This window comes from Lygodium microphyllum, chromosome 6, assembly GCF_053477565.2.
Source record: "Lygodium microphyllum isolate KBCC chromosome 6, Lygodium_microphyllum_v1.1.10, whole genome shotgun sequence".
Classification (NCBI taxonomy): domain Eukaryota; kingdom Viridiplantae; phylum Streptophyta; class Polypodiopsida; order Schizaeales; family Lygodiaceae; genus Lygodium; species Lygodium microphyllum.
The window spans coordinates 74,402,978-74,423,294 of NC_141140.1; the positions used below are offsets into that span (position 1 = coordinate 74,402,978).

The 20,317-nt window shown below is 39.1% G+C and overlaps 1 protein-coding gene across 1 annotated transcript; it reads left to right on the forward strand.

Moving 5' to 3' along the window:
• The first annotated feature begins 246 nt into the window (after positions 1–246).
• On the forward strand, positions 247–18,809 carry LOC148034684 (uncharacterized). Its single transcript, XM_087679651.1, has 3 exons — positions 247–416; positions 519–571; positions 18,419–18,809. Exons 1-3 carry the CDS (start codon positions 329–331, stop codon positions 18,569–18,571), a joined length of 294 nt encoding a protein of 97 aa, XP_087535777.1. The 5' UTR covers positions 247–328; the 3' UTR covers positions 18,572–18,809.
• Positions 18,810–20,317: the final 1,508 nt, after the last annotated feature.

Sequence of the window (20,317 nt, forward strand, 5' to 3'; positions counted from 1 at the left end):
ACCCAAACCATGCTTAAATTAATCACGTTTCCTTCGCACTAATGATAGTTTACAATCCAAAATAGGAGAAATGAAGCAATTTAGATAGAAATGAATTGTGTATGTTTGGAACTTTTGGTTCTTGGCAAAGATTTTGAACGCATACTCTTACTCGAGAAACTAGTGGAATTATTTCAAATGCTGGTTGAAAGATTGAAATAAAGGGAAAGTTTGACGTATCTACAAAAACTTGATGCCAGCAATGTCGCCTAGGTATAAATATCGGCGCCGTGGTCCAGAATGTCTCTCCCCTTAACCCTGCGAAGTTGCGCGCCAAGCTTCGCAGCACATGACGCAAAAGGGCAACCTCTTCAAAGGCCAGCAAAAGAAGGGCGTTCCTGCCAACCGCCATGGCAAGCAAATTCACGTCCGGAAGGGTCTGTTCTGCATCTTCCCTTGTCTTTCTTTCTTTCTTTCTTCTTTTATTTTTATTTTCCTTCTTGTATTGCTTGGCTGAGCAGCCCTTGTCTGACATTCAGGGAAAGTGTTCAAGAAACCCTCCGTCAAGACCGAGGAAATGGAGATAAACAAGGTCAGTCTGCATTTGAATCGCCTTTCTATGAATCTTCACATGCATTTTTCTACTTTAATGGTTGTCTAGATGTTGTCTTCCATTCCTATCTGTTCGATTTGGTGCTTTCAAGGAACCAACGTACTGAAATTCGAGCTGAAGTGATAAAGTATATGCTTTTGCTAGTGTAAGCTCCTGTTTATGCCACCGTCGGTGCACGATACCTATATTGGTAATTTTGAAGCTCTGAATGTCTGAAAAGTTTCGGTCATGTGTAAGCATAAGGAAACTTTCTGCCTCTATTGAACATAGAATATATTTTCACTACTCATCATTATGTCTGATCATGATCATTGTTGCAACTTTTGTTGGCCGTTTATCCATATGGACTTGCCTGTAAGTACTCAGGGATTTTGCTGGAGACTTGTATTGCTGTCTATAAAATATTTAATCAGTTCTGCCGACTTGCGGCAACCATGACAAAGCTAGCTGGAGACATTAGATACCTTATTACGAGGAGAGCTTGCAATGCTGGATTCATTTTGGTTTTGGAAACATAGTAAACCAGATTATTATGATGCCTAAGGTCCCATAATTTATGGAGACATGAAGGTTGATGGTGAAACATAAAATGTGCTATGTCATTGGATGCTCCTTGAACGACAGAAACTTGAAACATGCCATTTATCCTTATTTTATGGAGAGGTTTATTCAATCAATTGACCCTTCTATTGAGGGCTATGCATAAAGTGGTTGGTGAGCGAATGTTGCTCCTTTGAAGTATTGATGGGTGAATTCCAACAGTCAAAGATGATTTGAAGACATTGTGTTTTTTTTTGGTTTGTTTTTTTGGGGAGAAAAGACATGCTATTAATAGTACCTTGAAGGAACACCTCCTAAGGTAAAGTGGAAAATACAAGAAAATCTATAATGAGTAGCTAAGTACATCACAAGTACAATGATCGTGTGAACAATCAATTTGGTGTGTTGTAATGCTAGACTGTCTAAGGTATAGCGTGGAAAAAAGTGCATGAGTCCTAGGTCTACAAGAAAGCTTATCTCCTCTTGCTCCGCCTCCTCTCAAAACTACCCTTATGGAGAGTATGGATGATCTTTGTCCAAATCCTTGAAAGAGTCTTTGTAGTGGATACATCTAGAATGTATATAATACGACTACACCTTGTGGTTCAAATGTACTAGGCAATGATGTTGGCAATCACCTTCTATTTGTGGGAGTGGCATTGAGTCCATTATGCCTACAAGTATTTTAGGATGGGGATCTTGCTCAAATGCTCTCAAGTGTGACGAGAAAAGAATGGGCTCCCTTGAACTTTATGCCTTCTATTTGTGGAAGTGGCTTCGAGTTCATTATGCCTACAAGTATTTTGGATGGGGATCTTGCTCAAATGCTCTCAAGTGTGATGAGAAAAGAAAGGGTTCCCTTGAACATCCCCAGAGACACATGTTAGGCCATTGTTTGTGCTCCAAGCTACAATACCCCACCATGGTCTTTGCTGTGCCATGGAATATCATCTTGAGGGCTCTCCTCCATACCTCTCGAGCTGTAGTACAATCCCATAGGCAATATCTCTATGTCTTATTTGGCTAACCACATCTTGTGTATGCCACTAGGTCTCTGCTGTATCCAAGCCAAGTGTGAACCGTTAAGTTCATACGAGCTAATAACCATATGAAGAGGGATATCCTTCTAGGCTTGAAGTTGTTGTGTAGACCCAAGGTTCAGATAAAAACTGATCTAAGATGTTTTCTCCTTGCTAGTAGGAGGTGGTTGGTGGCTATGCTTTGACCTTCTTCATCTAAATCCTTCTCCCTAGCCTAGTAGTGTAGCCAAAGAAGGCCACGTGTCTTCACATGCACTCTGTTGGATTCCATTGTAATATCAATAGAGGTGTCTTTTGATAGGCCCATTATCATTTTCCATATAATAGACAAGTGATTGGGTTTGGGTGGATGTGCTACTTTCTCTTACAACGTGCACTGTAGCACCTTGATCCTTTATCTAAGCATCCAGTGAATAATGCTTGGTTAATGTTCTCTTGTTGGAGACTACCATCCTCCTCAATCATAAAAAACAAATGTCCTATCTTTGGTAGTCGCAATGATTGCTGTCATTAAATTGATTGCTTATTACACATTCTCTATTTAGTAAATTTATGTCAATAAATTAATGACTCACTTTTCTTTAAGTGTTGATGATGATCTAGCATGGCCATGAGATCATTTAGAGACCAGTATTCCTAGTGTATCACTTAATGGGGTGATCAGAGCACTGTGATGGGGATATCTCGAACAAGTAGTACAAGTTATGAAGGGGGAAGGAAGTGTTTGCCAAGTGTAAGAGTGTACACAAGAACCAAGGAGTTACACATAAATGAAAATGGATTGAGTTCTAAGAAGAGAAAGTGCATTAGCATTGTGTATATGCATTTATGTGTGCATCCAGGGACGCTTGGGAACGTTTACTTGTGTGTAATGAGCATTGCATTCATTTGGGGTCATGCTCTCCCTTATAAGTCAAGGTTTAAGGTCTTTTCTCTCTTAATGAATTAAGGAGAGAAGTAATTCTTTCACTAAGAAAGACAAGAAAGGTAATTCTTTCACTAAGAAAGATGAGAGACGAGATCCTTTGGAAGTGAGGAGAGATGTGATTTTCTCTTTTTAAGGTTTAAGATGACACAAGCTTTTATGTGGAAGTCAATCTTAAGCTTGAGGCCCAAGGTAATCTAATGAACTCCCCTTATCTATGGCTCAAGGTGGTTGCATGGATCATAAGATAAGAAGAGTTTAAAAAGTTGCTTTTTTAAAAATAGATATGGTGAATCCAATTTTTAAAATATCTTGTGATAGAAAGCCGATCTCTAAAAATGGCCCATGCGGGTTATCAGAAACGGTGAGATCTACAACTTTTGTGTTGGACATTTTTCCATTTGAGCAATGCATAGAGAGAGATTCCAAAATTGGTGTTGGAGAGTAGGTCCTGGAAAAGCCACATCTTGCATGAAGATCAACCTTTTCAATCTTGGCACTCAAGTCTCTCTCCAAGAAGAGAAGCTCTTGGAGTCTATAAAAGGGAGGCTCTCCTTGGGTGTGGAGGAGGTAAAGGAAGCATCACTTTGTATGTATGCAAGAGGAGGAGAGAAGGCGGTTCGAGTCTAACAAAGTGCTGCGGAAGCTTTGCTGAAATCAAGCACCAAGAAGAGAGCCTTACACATATTCTGTAGGAGAGAAGAAGAGAAATCAAAATCAAAGGAGCTAACTTTCAAGTTATGCAAGTGCTTGCCGGTTGTATACCGTACAAGGATCTATGTAAGTTCAAGCTTGCCAACCCTCGAGTTATGCAAGTGCTGCGGAAGCTTTGTTGAAATCAAGCTTCAAGAGGAGATTCTTACACATATTTCGTAGGAGAGAAGGAGAGACTCAAGAAGGGTCAAAAGGTGCAAACTTCCTAGTTATGCAAGTGTTAGCCGGTTGTATACCGTGCAAGGAACTGTGATCTTGTTTCTAAGATCTACAAGTTAAGAACTGGCTTATGTGTAACAGAGGAGCTTGCTCCTTGTCAATAATATAACTCCACAAGGGGGGGACTGGCCCATCTTCTAGTCCCTAGTGTGTTGTCAATCTCTCTATCTCTCTCTCTCTCTCTACATCTTTCTCTCTCTCATCTGTTCTCTCTGTGCTAGCATAATATTTACCATATATCTTTTAAGCATAAAGGTCGAGCGTGTATCTCAGATCTTATAATAGTGGTATCAGAGCAAGTCTCTTTGCGTTTCTCAAAGTAAAGGCGATCCTTGCAAGAAGAAGGTAAAGATGGCAATTGATGAAGTGCTTACAAGTGAGCAATTACAAGCTCAATTGATAGAGTATCGTAGCTTGTTGGAGATTCTCGAAGTATGTCAATTGATTGACAGCTTAAGGGCAAGGGAAGAAGCTACTTATGAAGGACCAGATCCTCCAAAACATGGTGATACTGGAGGAAACACCATTGTACCAATTGATGGTGAAGATGCAAAGCATTCAATTGATGAGAAGCTTCCTAGAAGGAAGGACTTTCAGGTCAAGAACAGTAAAAAGATCTCTCCTCGAGTGAGGTGGATAAGGAGGAAGTCATCTTCCTCAGCAACCAGGTACTACCCTGATTACTCAAGTTCCTCCTTCTCCTTATTGTCTTCGAGTTTCTACTCTCTTGGTTCAAAGTCTCGTGCAATCCGCAAACGGACAAAGAGGGACCATAAGAGGAGCAAGCTTAAGAAAACTAAGACTTTCAAGTTTGGGGATAAGCATATAAAGTTTGACTCTTACTTCGGTAAGAGAGATCTTGCTAAGGCATTAGCCTTTGTCAGGTAATTTGAAGTTACTTTTTCTGATGGTAATTTCTCAGAAAAGTCCAAGCTTAAGTATGTAGGCATGCACTTGAAAGACATCGCTAGCAATTGGTAGTTGACTCTCATTTTGGAGGGAAAGAAATCTACGGCTTGGGAAAAGTTCAAGAAGAAGTTTTATGCTCAGTTCTTACCTCGTGATTTTGAGAATGATGTCAAGGACTGGGATTAGCTAGGCCAGGAAGAGCATGAGAAGGTCACTAGTTATGTGGATAAGTTTTGGTCTACTCTTCTCAAGGTTACTCCTTTCATGGAAATCAACGATGAAGAGAAGAAAAGGAAGTTTGAAGTTAGCCTACTCTCTCATTCACGTAGAACCATGAAGGTGTATCCACATGAAACCTTATCTCGCATGATGGAGTCTACCATCATAGCTGAAAGTTTGCATACACCTCGTATATCTCAAAGGTTGAAGATGAGTTCTTATAGAGCTAGATAAGAGCAGCTCTATGATAAACCAAGAGACAGGACTAATTGAAGAAGACCTACCTCTATCCATGACCAATATTCAAAGCCAGAGGGTAACAAGAAGAAGCGCAAGTATCTCTCACCCTCTGAGATACAAAAGTACAAAGAGGAAGGAAGGTGCTTTCTTTGTGGTGAGTTAGGGCATATGAAGCCTGATTGTCCTCACAAAAGGAAGAAGCAAATGCGATTAAAGATCCTCCTTTGCCATCCTCAAGTTCTATTCCGGATGTGCAAGCTAACACTCATTCAAATGAGAAGAAAAGACTAACTCTTAAAGGGTTGGGGGACACTTAACAATCAACGAGTTTTGATACTCTTTGATCCAGGGTCCACGGATAATTTTGTGTCAGCAGATACTGTTGAAAGGCTACAAATTCCATCGGATCGATTGGGAACACCAATTGGATTAGGTTCAACATCTGAAGGACTTACAACCAATTCTACTCCTATCCAGGGGAAGTTGAATCTTAGAATTGGGGATAACCTTGATCAAGAATCTTTTCTACTTGCACCCATTGGTAGCTGTGATGTTATCTTGGGCATGCCTTGGCATTACAAGATTAGACCTCTTCCTGATTTTGTTAAGAAGACCCTTGCATTTAAATTCAAGGGTCGGAACATAGTATGCGTTGTTGATGCTGGAGATCGGTCTGTACCAATGGTTAGTCATGTTAGCATTTCTAAAGAAATGAAGAAAGCTATTTTTGCGTATATGATTTTGTGAGAGAGTCAAAAGAAGGTAATGATTCAAGGGCACTTGATGCCTCTAATGAACACACAATACCAATTAATGCTTCTAAGTCTCAGACTTTAAAAGAACCCCTCTCTTCAATTGATCAAGCTAGACATGATTTTGTTAAAAAATATGAAGATTGTTTTGGTGATTCACTTCCAGAAGAGTTACCTCCTAAGCGTCCCAAAGATCATACAATTGATCTTATCCCAGGCAGTTCACCACCTAACCAACCGCCTTATTGAGTAAGTGCAAGTTAGCAAGAGGAGATTCTAAAACAAGTAAACGAATTGTTGAAAAAAGGGTTAGTTCAACCTAGCTCTTCTCCATACTACTCTCTAGTCTTACTTGTTCAAAAGAAAGACGGTTCTTTCCGTATGTGCATAGACTACAAATCTTTGAACAAGATCACAATCAAGAATCATTTTCCTATCCCAAGGATAGATGATATCTTGGATAAGTTGCAAGGGGCTAGTATCTTTAGTCGCACTAATCTCATGAGCAGCTATCACTAGATACGGATAGCACCTAAAGATGTTCATAAGATAGCTTTTTATACAATGTTTGGACTATACGAGTTCTTAGTCATGCCATTTGGTTTGACTAATATACCCGCCACATTCAATCGAATGATGGAGAGAATTTTCAAACCTCACTCAAAGTTCACATGTGTCTTCTTTGACGACATTCTAATATTTTCACGGTTTGAAGAAGAGTATAGAAAACATCTATCTATTGTTTTTCAAGAGCTTCGCAAGTATAGACTACAGGTCAATGCTAATTGTTTCTCACAATCTGGTGAGAATGGATCTTGATAAGATTCGAGCCATTGTTGAAAGGCCTACACCTACTTTTGTGCATGAAGTTAGAAGTTTCTTGGGCCTATGTTCATACTACAGGAGGTTCATACAAGGTTTTGCGTATGCTGCATCTCCTCTACATGACCTTACTAAGAAGCAAATGCCTTTTCATTGGGGATCAAGGCAACTACAAGCCTTTGAAAGAATTAAGTTTCTCATGACTCAAAAACCAATTCTCATAGTTTCGGATCTTCAAAAACCTTTTGAAGTTCATTGCGATGCTTTTGGGGATTGCATTGGAGCTGTGCTTAACCAAGAGCATCATGCAGTAGCATTTGAGAGCCGATGCCTCAAGGATCAAGAGCTACATGCTCCAGTATATGAGAAAGAGCTTATGGCGGTGGTATATGCTCTTCAAGTATGGAAATGCTATTTACTTAGTGCAGATTTTGTTATTAAAACATATCACCAAAGTCTAAGATACTTCCTCACTCAAAAGAAGCTCTCAGAGAAACATATGCATTGGGCGAATTTCTTATCTATGTTTCACTTTCAAATCCTTGACACATTTGGAACTAAGAATGTGGTAGCAAATGCTCTATCACGGTGACCTCTAGTGAATGCAATCATAACTGTTTACCATAACGAGTTCATGGATTTACCCAAAATGTATGCAATTGATTTCGACTTCTCAACCATATGGGATCAACTTAACTCAGGTTAGTCGATTACACCTTACTTGATTCAAGATGGTTATTTGTATCATCATCAAGCAATTTGTGTAGCATTACCATTGCAACACAAGGTAATGGATCTCCATATGTTGGACATAGGGGTATTCTACCCACTACTCAAGCATTGGAAAGATATTTCTTTTGGTCCACTCTTAGAGTTGATATTGAAAGATATGTCCGCGAGTGCGAGATATGCCAAAAAGTAAAGCATGACAAGCATAAACCACTTGGTCTACTGAAGCCATTAACTATTTCCAATGAGCCTTGGGAAAGTATAGCCATGGACTTTATCACGGAGCTTCCTCGCACACAAGCAGGCAACGATGCAATCTAGACTATCATTGATAGATTCAGTAAGCAAGCACATTTTATACTTGTGCGAAAGACAATCAAAGCCGATTATATAGCTAAGCTATTCATTGCTCATAATTTCAAGTATCATGGTATGCCTAAGTCCATTTTAAGTGATCGAGATTCCCGTACGACCAATCTCTTTTGGCAAGCTCTCTTCGAGAACCTCGGGACTCGGTTAAAGTTTCCATCATTTTATCTTTCTTAAACAGATAAGCAGAGTGAAAGTGCTAATTCTACTGTTCTGGATCTTTTGAAATCCTATGTCTTTGATAATCAAAGAGAATGGGAAAAGTATTTGCCTTTAGTAGAGTTTGCATACAATAATATGGTGCACTCTAGTATTGGTAAGGCACCCTTTGAGATCATCCATGTTAAGCCTCATTTGCCACCCATTCTTCTTACGAAGATAAGATCTTTGCAGCATCTGAGTTTGTTAGAGATATTGATACAGCTTTCACTCAAGTAAAAGCTGCTATCCAAAGGACACAAGAGAAGCATAAACGCCAAGCTGATAAGCATCATCGTAAGTTAGATCTCAAGTCGGGACAATATATTTTTCTTAAGTTTGAGAAGGCTCGCTTGAAGAAGCAAAAATGTCAAAAGGGTAAAGTGGTTAAGCTTTCTAATTGCCATTATGGCCCTTTTAAGATCACAGATAAGATAAACGATGTGACTTTTTGCTTGGATCGTACCAAGTCATTGGAACATTCATAATGCTTTCCATATAAGTTTGTTACGTCCCTATATTGGAGAATCTCCAATGGAACCAATCAAGGAAGATTTACTTGACATAGAAGAAATAGAAGAGTTTCTTGTGCCTGAAAGAATTTTACACCATCAAAATAATACTCTAAGGTCAAGAAAGATATTACGGAAGTATCTGGTTAAGTTTAAGAATTATCTCCATTGGACACTCAGTTTATGACTAAGTGAGAACTACTGGACTTTGCGGATTTTCTTAAGGACTATGTATCCCCTCTATAGCTGAGGTCAACAGTTTAGAAGCTAGAGGGGTGTCACTAAATTGATTGGTTATTACACATTCTCTATTTAGTAAATTTAAGTTCTATAAATTAATGGCTCACTTTTCTTTAAGTGTTGATGATGATCTAGCATGGCTATGAGACCATTTAGAGACCAATATTTCTAATGCATCACTTAATGGGGTGATTAGAGCATTGTGACAGGGATATCTGGTACATGCAGTGCAAGTTATGAAGGGGGAAGGAAGTGTTTGCCAAGTGTAAGAGTGTACACAAGAACCAATACATAAATGAAAATGGATTGAGTTCTAAGAAAAGAAAGTGCATTAGTATTGTGTATATGCATTTATGTGTGCATCCAGGGACGCTTGGGAACGTTTACTTGTGTGTAATGAGCATTGCATTCATTTGGGGTCATCCTCTCCCTTACAAGTCAAGGTTTAAGGTCTTCTCTCTCTTAATGAATTAAGGAGAGAAGTAATTTTTTCACTAAGAAAGACAAGAGAGGTAATTCTCTCACTAAGAAAGATGAGAGACGAGATCCTCTAGAAGTGAGGAGAGATGTGATTTTCTCTTTTTAAGGTTTAAGATGACACAAGCTTTTACGTGGAAGTCAATCTTAAGCTTAAGGCCCAAGGTAATCTAATGAACTCTCCTTATCTATGGCTCAAGGTGATTGCATGGACCATAAGATAATAAGAGTTTAAAAAGTTGCTTTTTAAAAAATAGATATGGTGAATCCAATTTTTAAAATATCTTGTGATAGAAAGCCGATCTTTAAAAACGGCCCATGCGGATTATCAGAAATGGTGAGATCTACAATTTTTGTGTTGGACGTTTTTCCATTCGAGCAATGCATAGAGAGAGATTTCAAAATTGGTGTTGGAGAGTAGGTCCTGGAAAAGCCACATCTTGCATAAAGATCAACCTTTTCAATCTTGGCACTCAAGTCTCTCTTTAAGAAGAGAAGCTCTTGGAGCCTATAAAAGGGAGGCTCTTCTTGGGTGTGGAGGAGGTGAAGGAAGTATCAATTTGTATGTATGCAAGAGGAGGAGAGAAGGCAGTTTGAGTCTCACAAAGTGCTGCGGAAGCTTTGCTGAAATCAAGTATCAAGAAGAGAATCTTACAAATATTATGTAGGAGAGAATAAGAGAAATCAAGATCAAAGGAGCTAACTTTCAAGTTATGCAAGTGCTCGCCGGTTGTATATCGTGCAAGGATTTGTGTAAGTTCAAGCTCGCTAACCCTCGAGTTGTGCAAGTGCCGTGGAAGCTTTGGTGAAATCAAGCTCCAAGAGGAGATCACTATACATATTTTGTAGAAGAGAAGGAGAGATTCAAGAAGGATCAAAAGGTGTCAATTTCCTAGTTATGCAAGTGTTAGCCGGTTGTATACCGTGCAAGGAACCACAATCTTGTTCCCAAGATCTACAAGTTAAGAATTGATTTATGTGTAACGGAGGAGCTTGCTCCTTGTCAATAATATAACTTCAAAAGGAGGGGAACTGATCCATCTTCCAGTCCCTAGTGTGTTGTGAATCTCTCTATCTCTCTCTCTTTGTCTCTACATCTTTCTTTTCTCTCATCTGTTCTCTCTCTGCACCAACATAATATTCACCATATATCTTTTAAGTATATAATAAGGTCGAGCATGTATCCCGGATCTTATAACAGTTGCTAGAAGGATGTTTTCTTTGGAGAAGAAATCAGCCCAGGTCTAAGAAGTGCTTGTATGTGTCCATCATCTTGTTGGAAGTTTGTTTATCATGGCCTTGATTGCTTTATCTCTCCTAAGACCTTATAGTCTCTACCTTTGGATCTCGTGCGGTAGCTCTTGAAATGCAAATCAGTTTTCCATTGAGGTAGTGGCCTATACATTATGGTCCTTATTTTGGCATTTTATTTTGGATAACTTGATTCTTTTTTAGTGTATTCAGTTTGCAAGAGAAGGGGGAGGAGATGTTGCTAGTCTGATTTGCAGCCATTGGAGGACCTTTTGAGACAGCTAAGGACAGGAGAAGACTAATCGACAACAGGTGACAGCATCTACAGGCTATTGAGACAGGGCAGCAGTAGTAAATAACTAATTTTCTTCAGTTCTTTGCATCTACAAGCTGTTGAGATAGGGCAGTAACAGTAAATGATAGATTTTCTTGAGTTCTTTGCGAAGAAAGTCTGAATTTTCTCTCTGCTTAGCATTCTCTCTCATCTCCCAGCCTTTCTACAGCCTTGCTTCGAAGATTGCCGCATTGAGATTACGAAAGACTGAGAAATTTCAGATTTCTTTGTTGTAAATCCTAATATGCAAGCAAAAATTAGGGTTTAGCAGTAGCCTCGCGAAGTGTGCTAGAAATTGGAAGCTCCAAGACTTCGATTCAATAGGATTGAAGTTGTTTTTAGCCTATTCAAGTGGAGAGACCAGCAAATAATTGAATGGGGCATTTTTCATCTCCATCAAAGTAGGTGAAGGCCAATTGATTGCTCGAATCAAGGGGCAAATCATGTTGCAAGTCATTTTGAATAGCAAGGGGAGTTGGAATACCGAATGGGATTGGGAGAATCCCATTGTATATCAACTTCTTCTTCGATTAAGTTAAATAAATATCGAAAGGGGCGCAAGTTTTGGGGCTAACAGGGTGTCCGATGTCCAAGATTATATGGTAAAGTGTACTTTTCAGTTTTGTGAATTTGTTAATTGCTGTAAATAGTGCTTAATGACGTTATTCCTCACCCTATTTGAGGAGAAAGGCTGGTTACATGGTTCCATTCCCAGGATACCACTCAATCCCTTAATTTGGTGGGCCTAAGGCACTTGATTGCAAGTCAAAGCTTTGTGCTAGTGCTGATTTTCTCTCTCAGTTGAGAAATTACAGCAATATGTCTTCATAGAGTGAGATGGACTCAAGCATTGATGATGCCTCTCAATATGAACATTCACATGGGAATGACGGAAATGCAATGCTTGACATTGGACAAGGCTTAGACCATGGACAAGATGAAAACGTTGCTATTGGGCAAGATGCACGGCCTTCAAGGCATAAGGAGGTTGATGATCAGCAAAGTGAAGAGAAATTTGATGACCAATTCAAGAATTGGATGAGGACAATATCAAATCTCTTTGTTGAATTGGCAAAGGATCCTCAATTTACTCGATTTTTTGAATACTCCAAAGAAGGACATTAAAGGCAAGAAGAAGAAGACGTCTTACACCTTTGGGACATCAAGATGCACCGAAGATAATGCCAAACCCTTCATTTGAAGCTCCCAAAGATGCTAATGAAGTAAAATAGTTGGTATCTATAGGGCAAGGAATGCAAATGCAAGGCCATCACGGAAGTGCCAATCTAATGAATTTTGTACAGCTGAGCATGTATGCTATGATGGGGCAGCTAGGATATTTTGGTAGAAGCACGATTTTTCATGCGACGGTCGGACAAGGACCGCATACGGGAATGTATGGCACAAATCCCTATGGTATGTAGCAACCAATGCATGGTGTGCAAGGCCCAATGTATTCGGGAATGACTGGAAATATGCAAAACTCTATGTATGGCAACATTGGCTTGATGCTTGGGGTACAAAGTAGCATGTTTGGTATTGCATTTGCATCCCCGAATGCTTATGGGGCTCAAGAATGAATGTTGGTCATGTAAATGCTCCGTTCGGTGTTGATTTTGATGTATATTCAGCAAATGCACCCTTTTTGCAGCAGCAAGTGTATGACAACTTGACACCCAAAGGGGCAGCAATAGACTATGATGAGGGTGGAAAAATAGTAAAATTTGAGTTCTTCAGTGGTGCACAAGATAAGCTGAAACTTGAGAGCTTTGACTTTCATTTAATAGTTTGATACAACCTATTCAAAGGGAAACTTTACGATGTCCTCGAAGATTTGAAAGGCAACCACTTTCTTGAAAGGGAATGTGTATGAGATCCACAGCTTCTTGGGTTTATGTTCTTACTATCAAAAGTATGTACGCGGGTTTGCTGAATTTGCATCTCCATTGCATGCCTTGCAGAAGAAAGATGTGTCATTTAGATAGACAATAGTGGAAATTTCAGCATTTGAAAAGTTGAAGGAAAAGATGACTTCAGATGCTATGCTTCTATTGCTTGATCTAAGGAAGTCATTCATAGTTCAATGTGATGCATGTGGTAACAGCATTGGGGTTGTTCATATGTAGGACGGCCGAGTTGTGGCTTATGAGAGCCGAATTCTCCACGGTGCAGAAAAGAATTTGCAAGTCTATGAAAAAGTGCTTTTGGCTGTAATTCATGCATTGTCTACGTGGAAATATTATTTGTTGAGGACTGCTATTATAGTGCAGACAGGCCATCAAACTTTTAGGTAGTTTCTGACGCGGACAAAGTTGTTAGAGAAGCATTTGAGATGGATAAATTTTCTCTATATGTTTCATTTTCAAATTATACATATTGATGGTAAAAAGAAAGTTGTGGCTAATGCACTATCACATAAGTCACAAATTTCAGTCGTTAGCATGGTTTATCGCACTGAGTTGGATGCCATGTAAGAGCAATATGTTGTTGATTCGAACTTTACTAATGCTTATGATTATCCTTGCAATGGCCAAAGGCATGGACACTTTGTGCTAAGAGATAGATTTCTAATGATGCATAGATGATTGTGTGTCACAAAGCAGTTAAGGCCTAGAGTTATCATTGAAAGTCATGCTTCTCCGTATGCAGGGTGCCATAGTCAAGGCTATGAAGAATTTCTTTTATTGGCCAGCTTTGAGGCATGATGTAGAACAATTTGTTAAGACATGCATCGTATGTCAGAAAGTACAGTATGATAGGCAAAAGATGCTAGATATGTTGCAGCCCTTGCCTATTCTAGATAGGCCTTGACAGAGCATTGCAATGGACTTTATTTTTGAGCTTCTTAAGACACCTACAGGGAATGATGGGATATAGACTATCATTTGTAGACTTAGCAAACGAGTCTATTTCATTCCAGTGAGGAAGAAAATAAAGGTTGATCATATGGCACGATTCTTTTTACAACACATCTCTAAGTATCATGGTATGCTAGAGTCGATCATTAGTGATTGAAACCTCCAGATGACTAGTTTATTTTGGAAGGGGTTGTTTGAGAATATGGGTACCACGCTGAAATTCTCCTGATTCTTCCATGCATAGACAGATGGGCAGCCTGAGGAAGCAAATTCCACATTGTTAGATCTTTTGAGGTGTTATGTTTTAGACTACAAGACATAGTGGGAGCAGTATTTGCCCTTGGTTGAGTTTGCTTCCAACAACACAGTGCATAGTTCTACGGGCAAAGCTCCATTTGAGGTGGTTGAGGGTGGTAAGAAGATACCACCTATTCTGCAAACTAAGGATAAGATCTTTAAGGTTGATCGTTATGTGGAAAACTTGGATGTAGCCTATGCAAATATAAAATATGCACTTTAGAGATCACAAGAAAAGCAAAAGAGGATAGCTGATTATCACAGACGTGCTTTGCAGTTTGTAGAGAGTGATTATGTATTGTTGCATTCTGAAAAGGCAAGACTGAAAAAGATAAAAGGAAGAGAAAAATTGTATTCGAAGTTGAGTATGAGATACTATGGGTCCTTCTAGGTGTTGGAGAAGATGAGCGATGTGGCATATAAGTTGAAATTATCTCCACATTGGCGGATACACAATGTCTTTCATATCAGTCTGTTGAGGCCTTTTCATGGTGATGTGTCAGAGGATATGTTTGTTGAAATTTAGCCTAAGGTTGAGGAGTTGGATGAGATTTTGGTACCTGAGCAGATTTTGACATATAAGGAAAGAAATGTCAAAGGTAAAGTTTCCAGGAGATACTTGGTGAAATTTCAAAATGATTCACCAATGGATGCCAAAAGGATGGAAGAGGATGACTTGGCAGGCCATCCTCAATTGTTGCAACTTTAGCTAGATGCCTTTTAGTTAGAGTAGACTTTAGTTCGGGCTCCATCATATTCAGTAGAGTAAGGGTTCAGAGTATTGTATGATGCTCAAGGTTGGAGATAGCACTTCCACTCTTCCAGTTATGGACAGCTCTCGTATGTAGTGGATCTTGGATGTATTTAGCATGCATCCAAGGTACTGTATTGACAATATGTTTGTCATGAGGCCACTACTTAGTGTACTAATCACTGTGAGGTGTATGAAGATGAGTATGACTTTCACCTGGGCACTGAAACTATACTTTTACATTAACTTATGATCAATTTGTCATGAATTTTACCTCAATTTTGAGACAAATTGTGATCAGTTTCAGGTTAGTTTTTGATCAGCTTGAGAACCATTAATGGACACTTTTTAAGATTGGTTTTGCATTGATTGCTAGTTCGCTTATGCAATGAGTTTGTGATCAGTTAGGGGTCACATTTGTAGCAGTTTGTGATCAATTCTCAGATTAGGAAGTGATTAGTTTATGGTCGGATTATGCTCAGTTTTCAATGGTTTACATTTGGTTGCATGGACAATAATATATGTTATGATGTCATTGATGTTTTAGCCATGGTTTATGCTTGGTTATGCTATGTTATGGTTTGGTTTTGCCAGATGAGTTGAGCTCATGAGAAGAAGACATGTCACATGATAATTTGGCAATGGTTTTTAAAAGATTCTTTGCGAGTCTTATGGTGTGTTATAATTGACTGATAATTTTCAGTATGTGTTGGGCATATGGAATGGTTGAGGAAGCAGTGCACAATGATTTGTTAAATACGATGCCTTGTGAAAATTCTAGTCCACTATTTTGCTTTTGATGCATTTGACAGTGCAATCAAGAACAATTGCAAGGATTTTAAGAGGGAGGATTGTCATGAGGATATGTATTTTTGAAACCTAAGTGAACATGTGAATGAATTTTTAATCACATGATTAAGTAAATGTTGCACATGTGAGGTGTAACTAGGGTTAGAGTAAATTTATGAGCCTAGGACCCGATGAAATCACGGGATGCCAAGGGCCAAAGTTACTGTAAGTTATGCTGTAGAGGTACTTGGTGGTATCTCGTGCTAGTTATTGGTCTAGGTCATTCATTTGGCCGTGTTAGTTATTGGTCGAGGTCATTCATTTGGCCATAAGTGTCAATTAGTGACACTAGAGAAGTGGCATTTAATGGCACCTAACGCCAATCTGATGGTCAAAGATGATGCCAGAGACACTCGGGAATGGAAGTTGCCTAGCCAATTTAATTATTGGTACGTTAGATTAATTTTAAGAACACCCAAATAATTATTAGATTAAATTTTCAGTATTTAAAGACTGAAAATTAATATTTAATTATAGATAATGCTAGAAAAAACATTTGGGAAGGTTGCCACTAATAAAAAATGCCAATGCAAGATTGAAAACGTCTTTAGAGGTTGAAGAGAGGTATTTTTGGTGTATTTAGATTGCAAGAGAGAGGTTGGAGATGTTACTGGTTTGATTTGCAGCCATTGGAGGACCTTCTGAGGTAGCCAGGGGCAGGAGAAGACCAATCAACAGCAGGTGACAATATCTACATGTTGTTGGGATAGGGCAGCAACAGTAAATGACATATTTTCTTCAATTCTTTGTATCTACAAGCTGTTGAGATAGGGCAGCGGCAGTAAATGACAGATTTTCTTTAGTTCTTTGCGAAGAAAGTCCAAATTTTCTCTCTCAGCATTCTCTCTCATCTCCCAGCCTTTTTGTAGCCTTGCTTCGAAGATTGCAGCATTGAGATCACTAGATGCTAAGAAATTTCAGATATCTCTGCTGTAAACCCTAATCTGCAAGCAAAAATTAGGGTTTAGGAGCTTCCTTGCGAAGCGAGCGTGAAATTGGAAGCTCCAAGACTTGGATTCAACAGGGTTGAAGTTGTTTTTAGCCTATTCAAGTGGAGGGACCAGGCTCCAGCAAATAATTGAATTTGGGTCATTTTCCACCTCCATCAAAGTAGGTGCAGGCCAACTGATTGCTTGAATGAAGGTGCAAATCAGATTGAAGACTTTATGGTTATTTTGAATAGCAAGGAGAGTTGGAATATCGAAAGGATTTGGGAGAATCCTATTGTATATCAACTTCTTCTTCAATTAAGTTAAATAAATACCGAAAAGGGTGACAGTTTTGGGGCCAACAGGGTGTCCGATGTCCAAGATTATATGGTAAAGTGTGTATTTAAGTTTTGTGAATTTGTTAATTGCTGTAAATAGTGCTTAATCTGGTTATTTACCACCCTATCTGAGGAGGAAGGCTGGTTACACATTGTATTGTATCCAATCACCCATGATTTGAGAGAGGATGTTAATAGTTTCGTTAGCTCATGTGCAAGTTTGGGATGTGCTAGGCATTATTGGACATTTTAATGTTCATTATGGTGCTTATTTTGGCATTTTATGTTGGCCAAAGAGCATTAAATGCTGGCTGACTTGATGCCATTTTTGGGATTCTTTTGGTCTATTTGTTTAGGCTCCTCCTCCACACTCTATCATTCATCACTTGCAGATCTAGTGTATGCCTTGTGGAGAGAGGAGCCGGTGAGAGTGCCAATGCCAGTGCCCACTCAATCAATGACTCATTGCTGTACATGATTGTCTCGTGTTTGGTATATGGATATTCCATTTCTCGAGTACATCTTTGAGTTCTCCTTTGTAGTGTTCATGTGTTTTCTCTTTCATTTCTCTTTTGTCTTGTGTTCACTAGTTTATTTCAGCATTCTATCATGCTTCCATGGCTGCATGCACTTCTGACATCTTTAAGGGGATACCACATCATCTATTGTGGGTGTACCTAGAGGCTACAACCTTAGAGATAGCAAGAACTTTTGAGGGAGGAAGGCAAAGGGAATCTTGCACAACACATGTATGTGTGTGCACACACTTACAAAGAGTAATATGTTTGATGAGAAGATGGATTTGGTTCTTAGAAAGGGAAAAAGCTGAAGTAAGGGAGGAGAGACAGATCAGGAGGAGAGGAGATGGTGAAAAGGCACAAGGGAGATTGGAGAGTGTAAGTGAGATATTTGCAAGATTGAATTAGACAACGAATGGTATGAGAGGTAAGGAGATTTATAATGCACTTGACACCTACTCCAATAGACTATAGCTCTTTGATATAGCCCTTTACACTTACTCTAATAGACTACAGTATTTTAATACCAGGTTCATTTCACATCATTTTGGGCCAGGGACAAGAGCAGTTAGCAATTAATTCCACTGCTCTTCAGCAACATAAATTCAGTTGTGTCATTAGCAGAATTTGATATGTTTTGTTCTCTTTTTGGTTGCAATGTGGAATTAGTGGACATCTTTTACTGGGATATTTAAGTGACTACACACATTATGCCTTTTACAGCTGTATTTGTTACAAATTTTTGGATTGAAGTAACCTAATGATGACAGAGCTGCAACTAACTTTATTTGGACAGGAAGTACAAAAGTTCATCGATCAAGCCAATGAAGTGAAAGCTGCAACTATTGCTGGCAAAGAAGGTGCTCGATTGTCATTGATCAAAGCACCAACAGATGTAGCAATTTCTTCCAAGAAGTCAAAAGGATCTGTTTTTCAAAAGAAAAAGTGAGGATGTTCGGAAGTTTTATATGCCCAGGTAGAGATGGAGGCTCTGTGTACTGTACTGCAGATTGGTCTCTTTATATTTTTTGTTTAACGCGAGATCTTGTTGACAATTGACAACAAGCTCAGTGCATGCTGCATGGGCCCAGATGATACGCCTGTAACGAAAATGCAACTTTGCAATTAAATGTAGGATTGATCATTTGCATACCTTGCTGATAATAGAAGTTTGGGACTTTCTCCAAGGTTTTGTGATGTATCAAATTGTAAGGTTACTGTACCGATTGATTGTCCATTTTGTGTGTTTGTAATGGGCCCAATGGTTCTTTAATACTTGATGGATTTGCATTGAATATTGATTTGCAATCGGTCTTGGGCACTAATGATCTGAGTACGGATGGTGTAACGAAGTACATGTGATGCATGCTCTAAAGCCCATTGTATGCATTATTATTAGGATTAGGATTCAAGTGGAAACATTCTTTCTAATATAACTTATCATGGTATCATTTCTATTTTGTGCTTGATGTAGTCATACATCATGATTCATAATTGTACTATTTATTAAGTCAAATGTAGTTCTCACGTATATCCACAATGATGATGTTTGTTGTTGGTTTCATTACAAATATTCTTTCTTAGTTTCCTGTTCGGTATGTGGAACAGTTGAATGCTGAATAATAGTAGTGTTTCTAGTTTAACTAGATCTTTGGTATAAGATTCTTATCTTGTTAAAAACCTCTCCTAGGACTGTTTCTGGCACTTTTTTGGCTTTCCATCAGAACTTAATATATCTTCAAATATATCAAATAGTTTGGTGGTGGTGGTGGTCTAGCAACCATTGAACAATGTTATTATGGTCCTTTATGTTAGCATTTCCTATATTTTATGCTAGTCATCTCCTAGATGTGAGCCCCGCCAGAGTCTGACGGAGAGATTGGGGCTCTAACAGTCCCTTTATTTCAGGTTCCAACCTTGCATTTTGCTTTTTGCATGTTTACAGTGATAGTGATCCAGTGCAGTGCATTTCAGTTTGTGCCAATGTTTAGGCTGCATTCACACTGGTAGGGGCAGGAGCATCGTGGTGGCAGCATTCAGGCTGGCTGACTGCATTAAATGCAGTTGCTACGGGACGGTGCCCTGTTTGTTGTGATTTTGCAGGTTTGCGTTTGCAGCCATTCAAGATTGGATGATTGCTCCAACTTGATGGTGAGAGATCTTCACAACATAGAGACCTGAAAACACAAGCTTTCTGGTATTGTTCGTGACTCATCTGGTGATTGCAGAGCATCTACAGGCCGTTTCTTTCAAAAGACAGCAGTGTAGCTGATTTCTCCTCTGTTCGGGCTGCTTGACAAAAAATGCAGCATCTTTTTGTGTATGCTTGTCTTTTTTATTTCAAGAAGGATAGATGGCATCCTGGTTTAATTGGCTTGATGGTTTTGATGATAACTGTGACAACTAACAAAGCCCAGATATTCCAAGAAGGATAAATGGCATCCTGGTTTAATTGGCTTGATGGTTTTGATGATAACTGTGACAACTAACAAAGCCCAGATTGTGAATTTGAAGACCGATATTTTGGTCAGACAGATTATTGCAAAAAACGTCACGATTGAGAAGATTGTGATGATCGACACAAAGAAGACCGAAGATCGGCTCATTGGTCAAACAAAGATTGACATAAGTTGATTAGAATGTAGCCCTCCTGCTCTTCTCCCCTTCTCTCTTGTTTTTGTGAGGGTTCCTACTA

Coding starts and splice junctions, on each gene's coding strand:
- LOC148034684 (XM_087679651.1), top strand. CDS start 329: ATGACGCAAAAGGGCAACCTCTTCAAAGGCCAGCAAAAGAAGGGCGTT. Junction 417..518: donor GCAAATTCACGTCCGGAAGG/GTCTGTTCTGCA, acceptor TCTGACATTCAG/GGAAAGTGTTCAAGAAACCC. Junction 572..18,418: donor AGGAAATGGAGATAAACAAG/GTCAGTCTGCAT, acceptor TTATTTGGACAG/GAAGTACAAAAGTTCATCGA.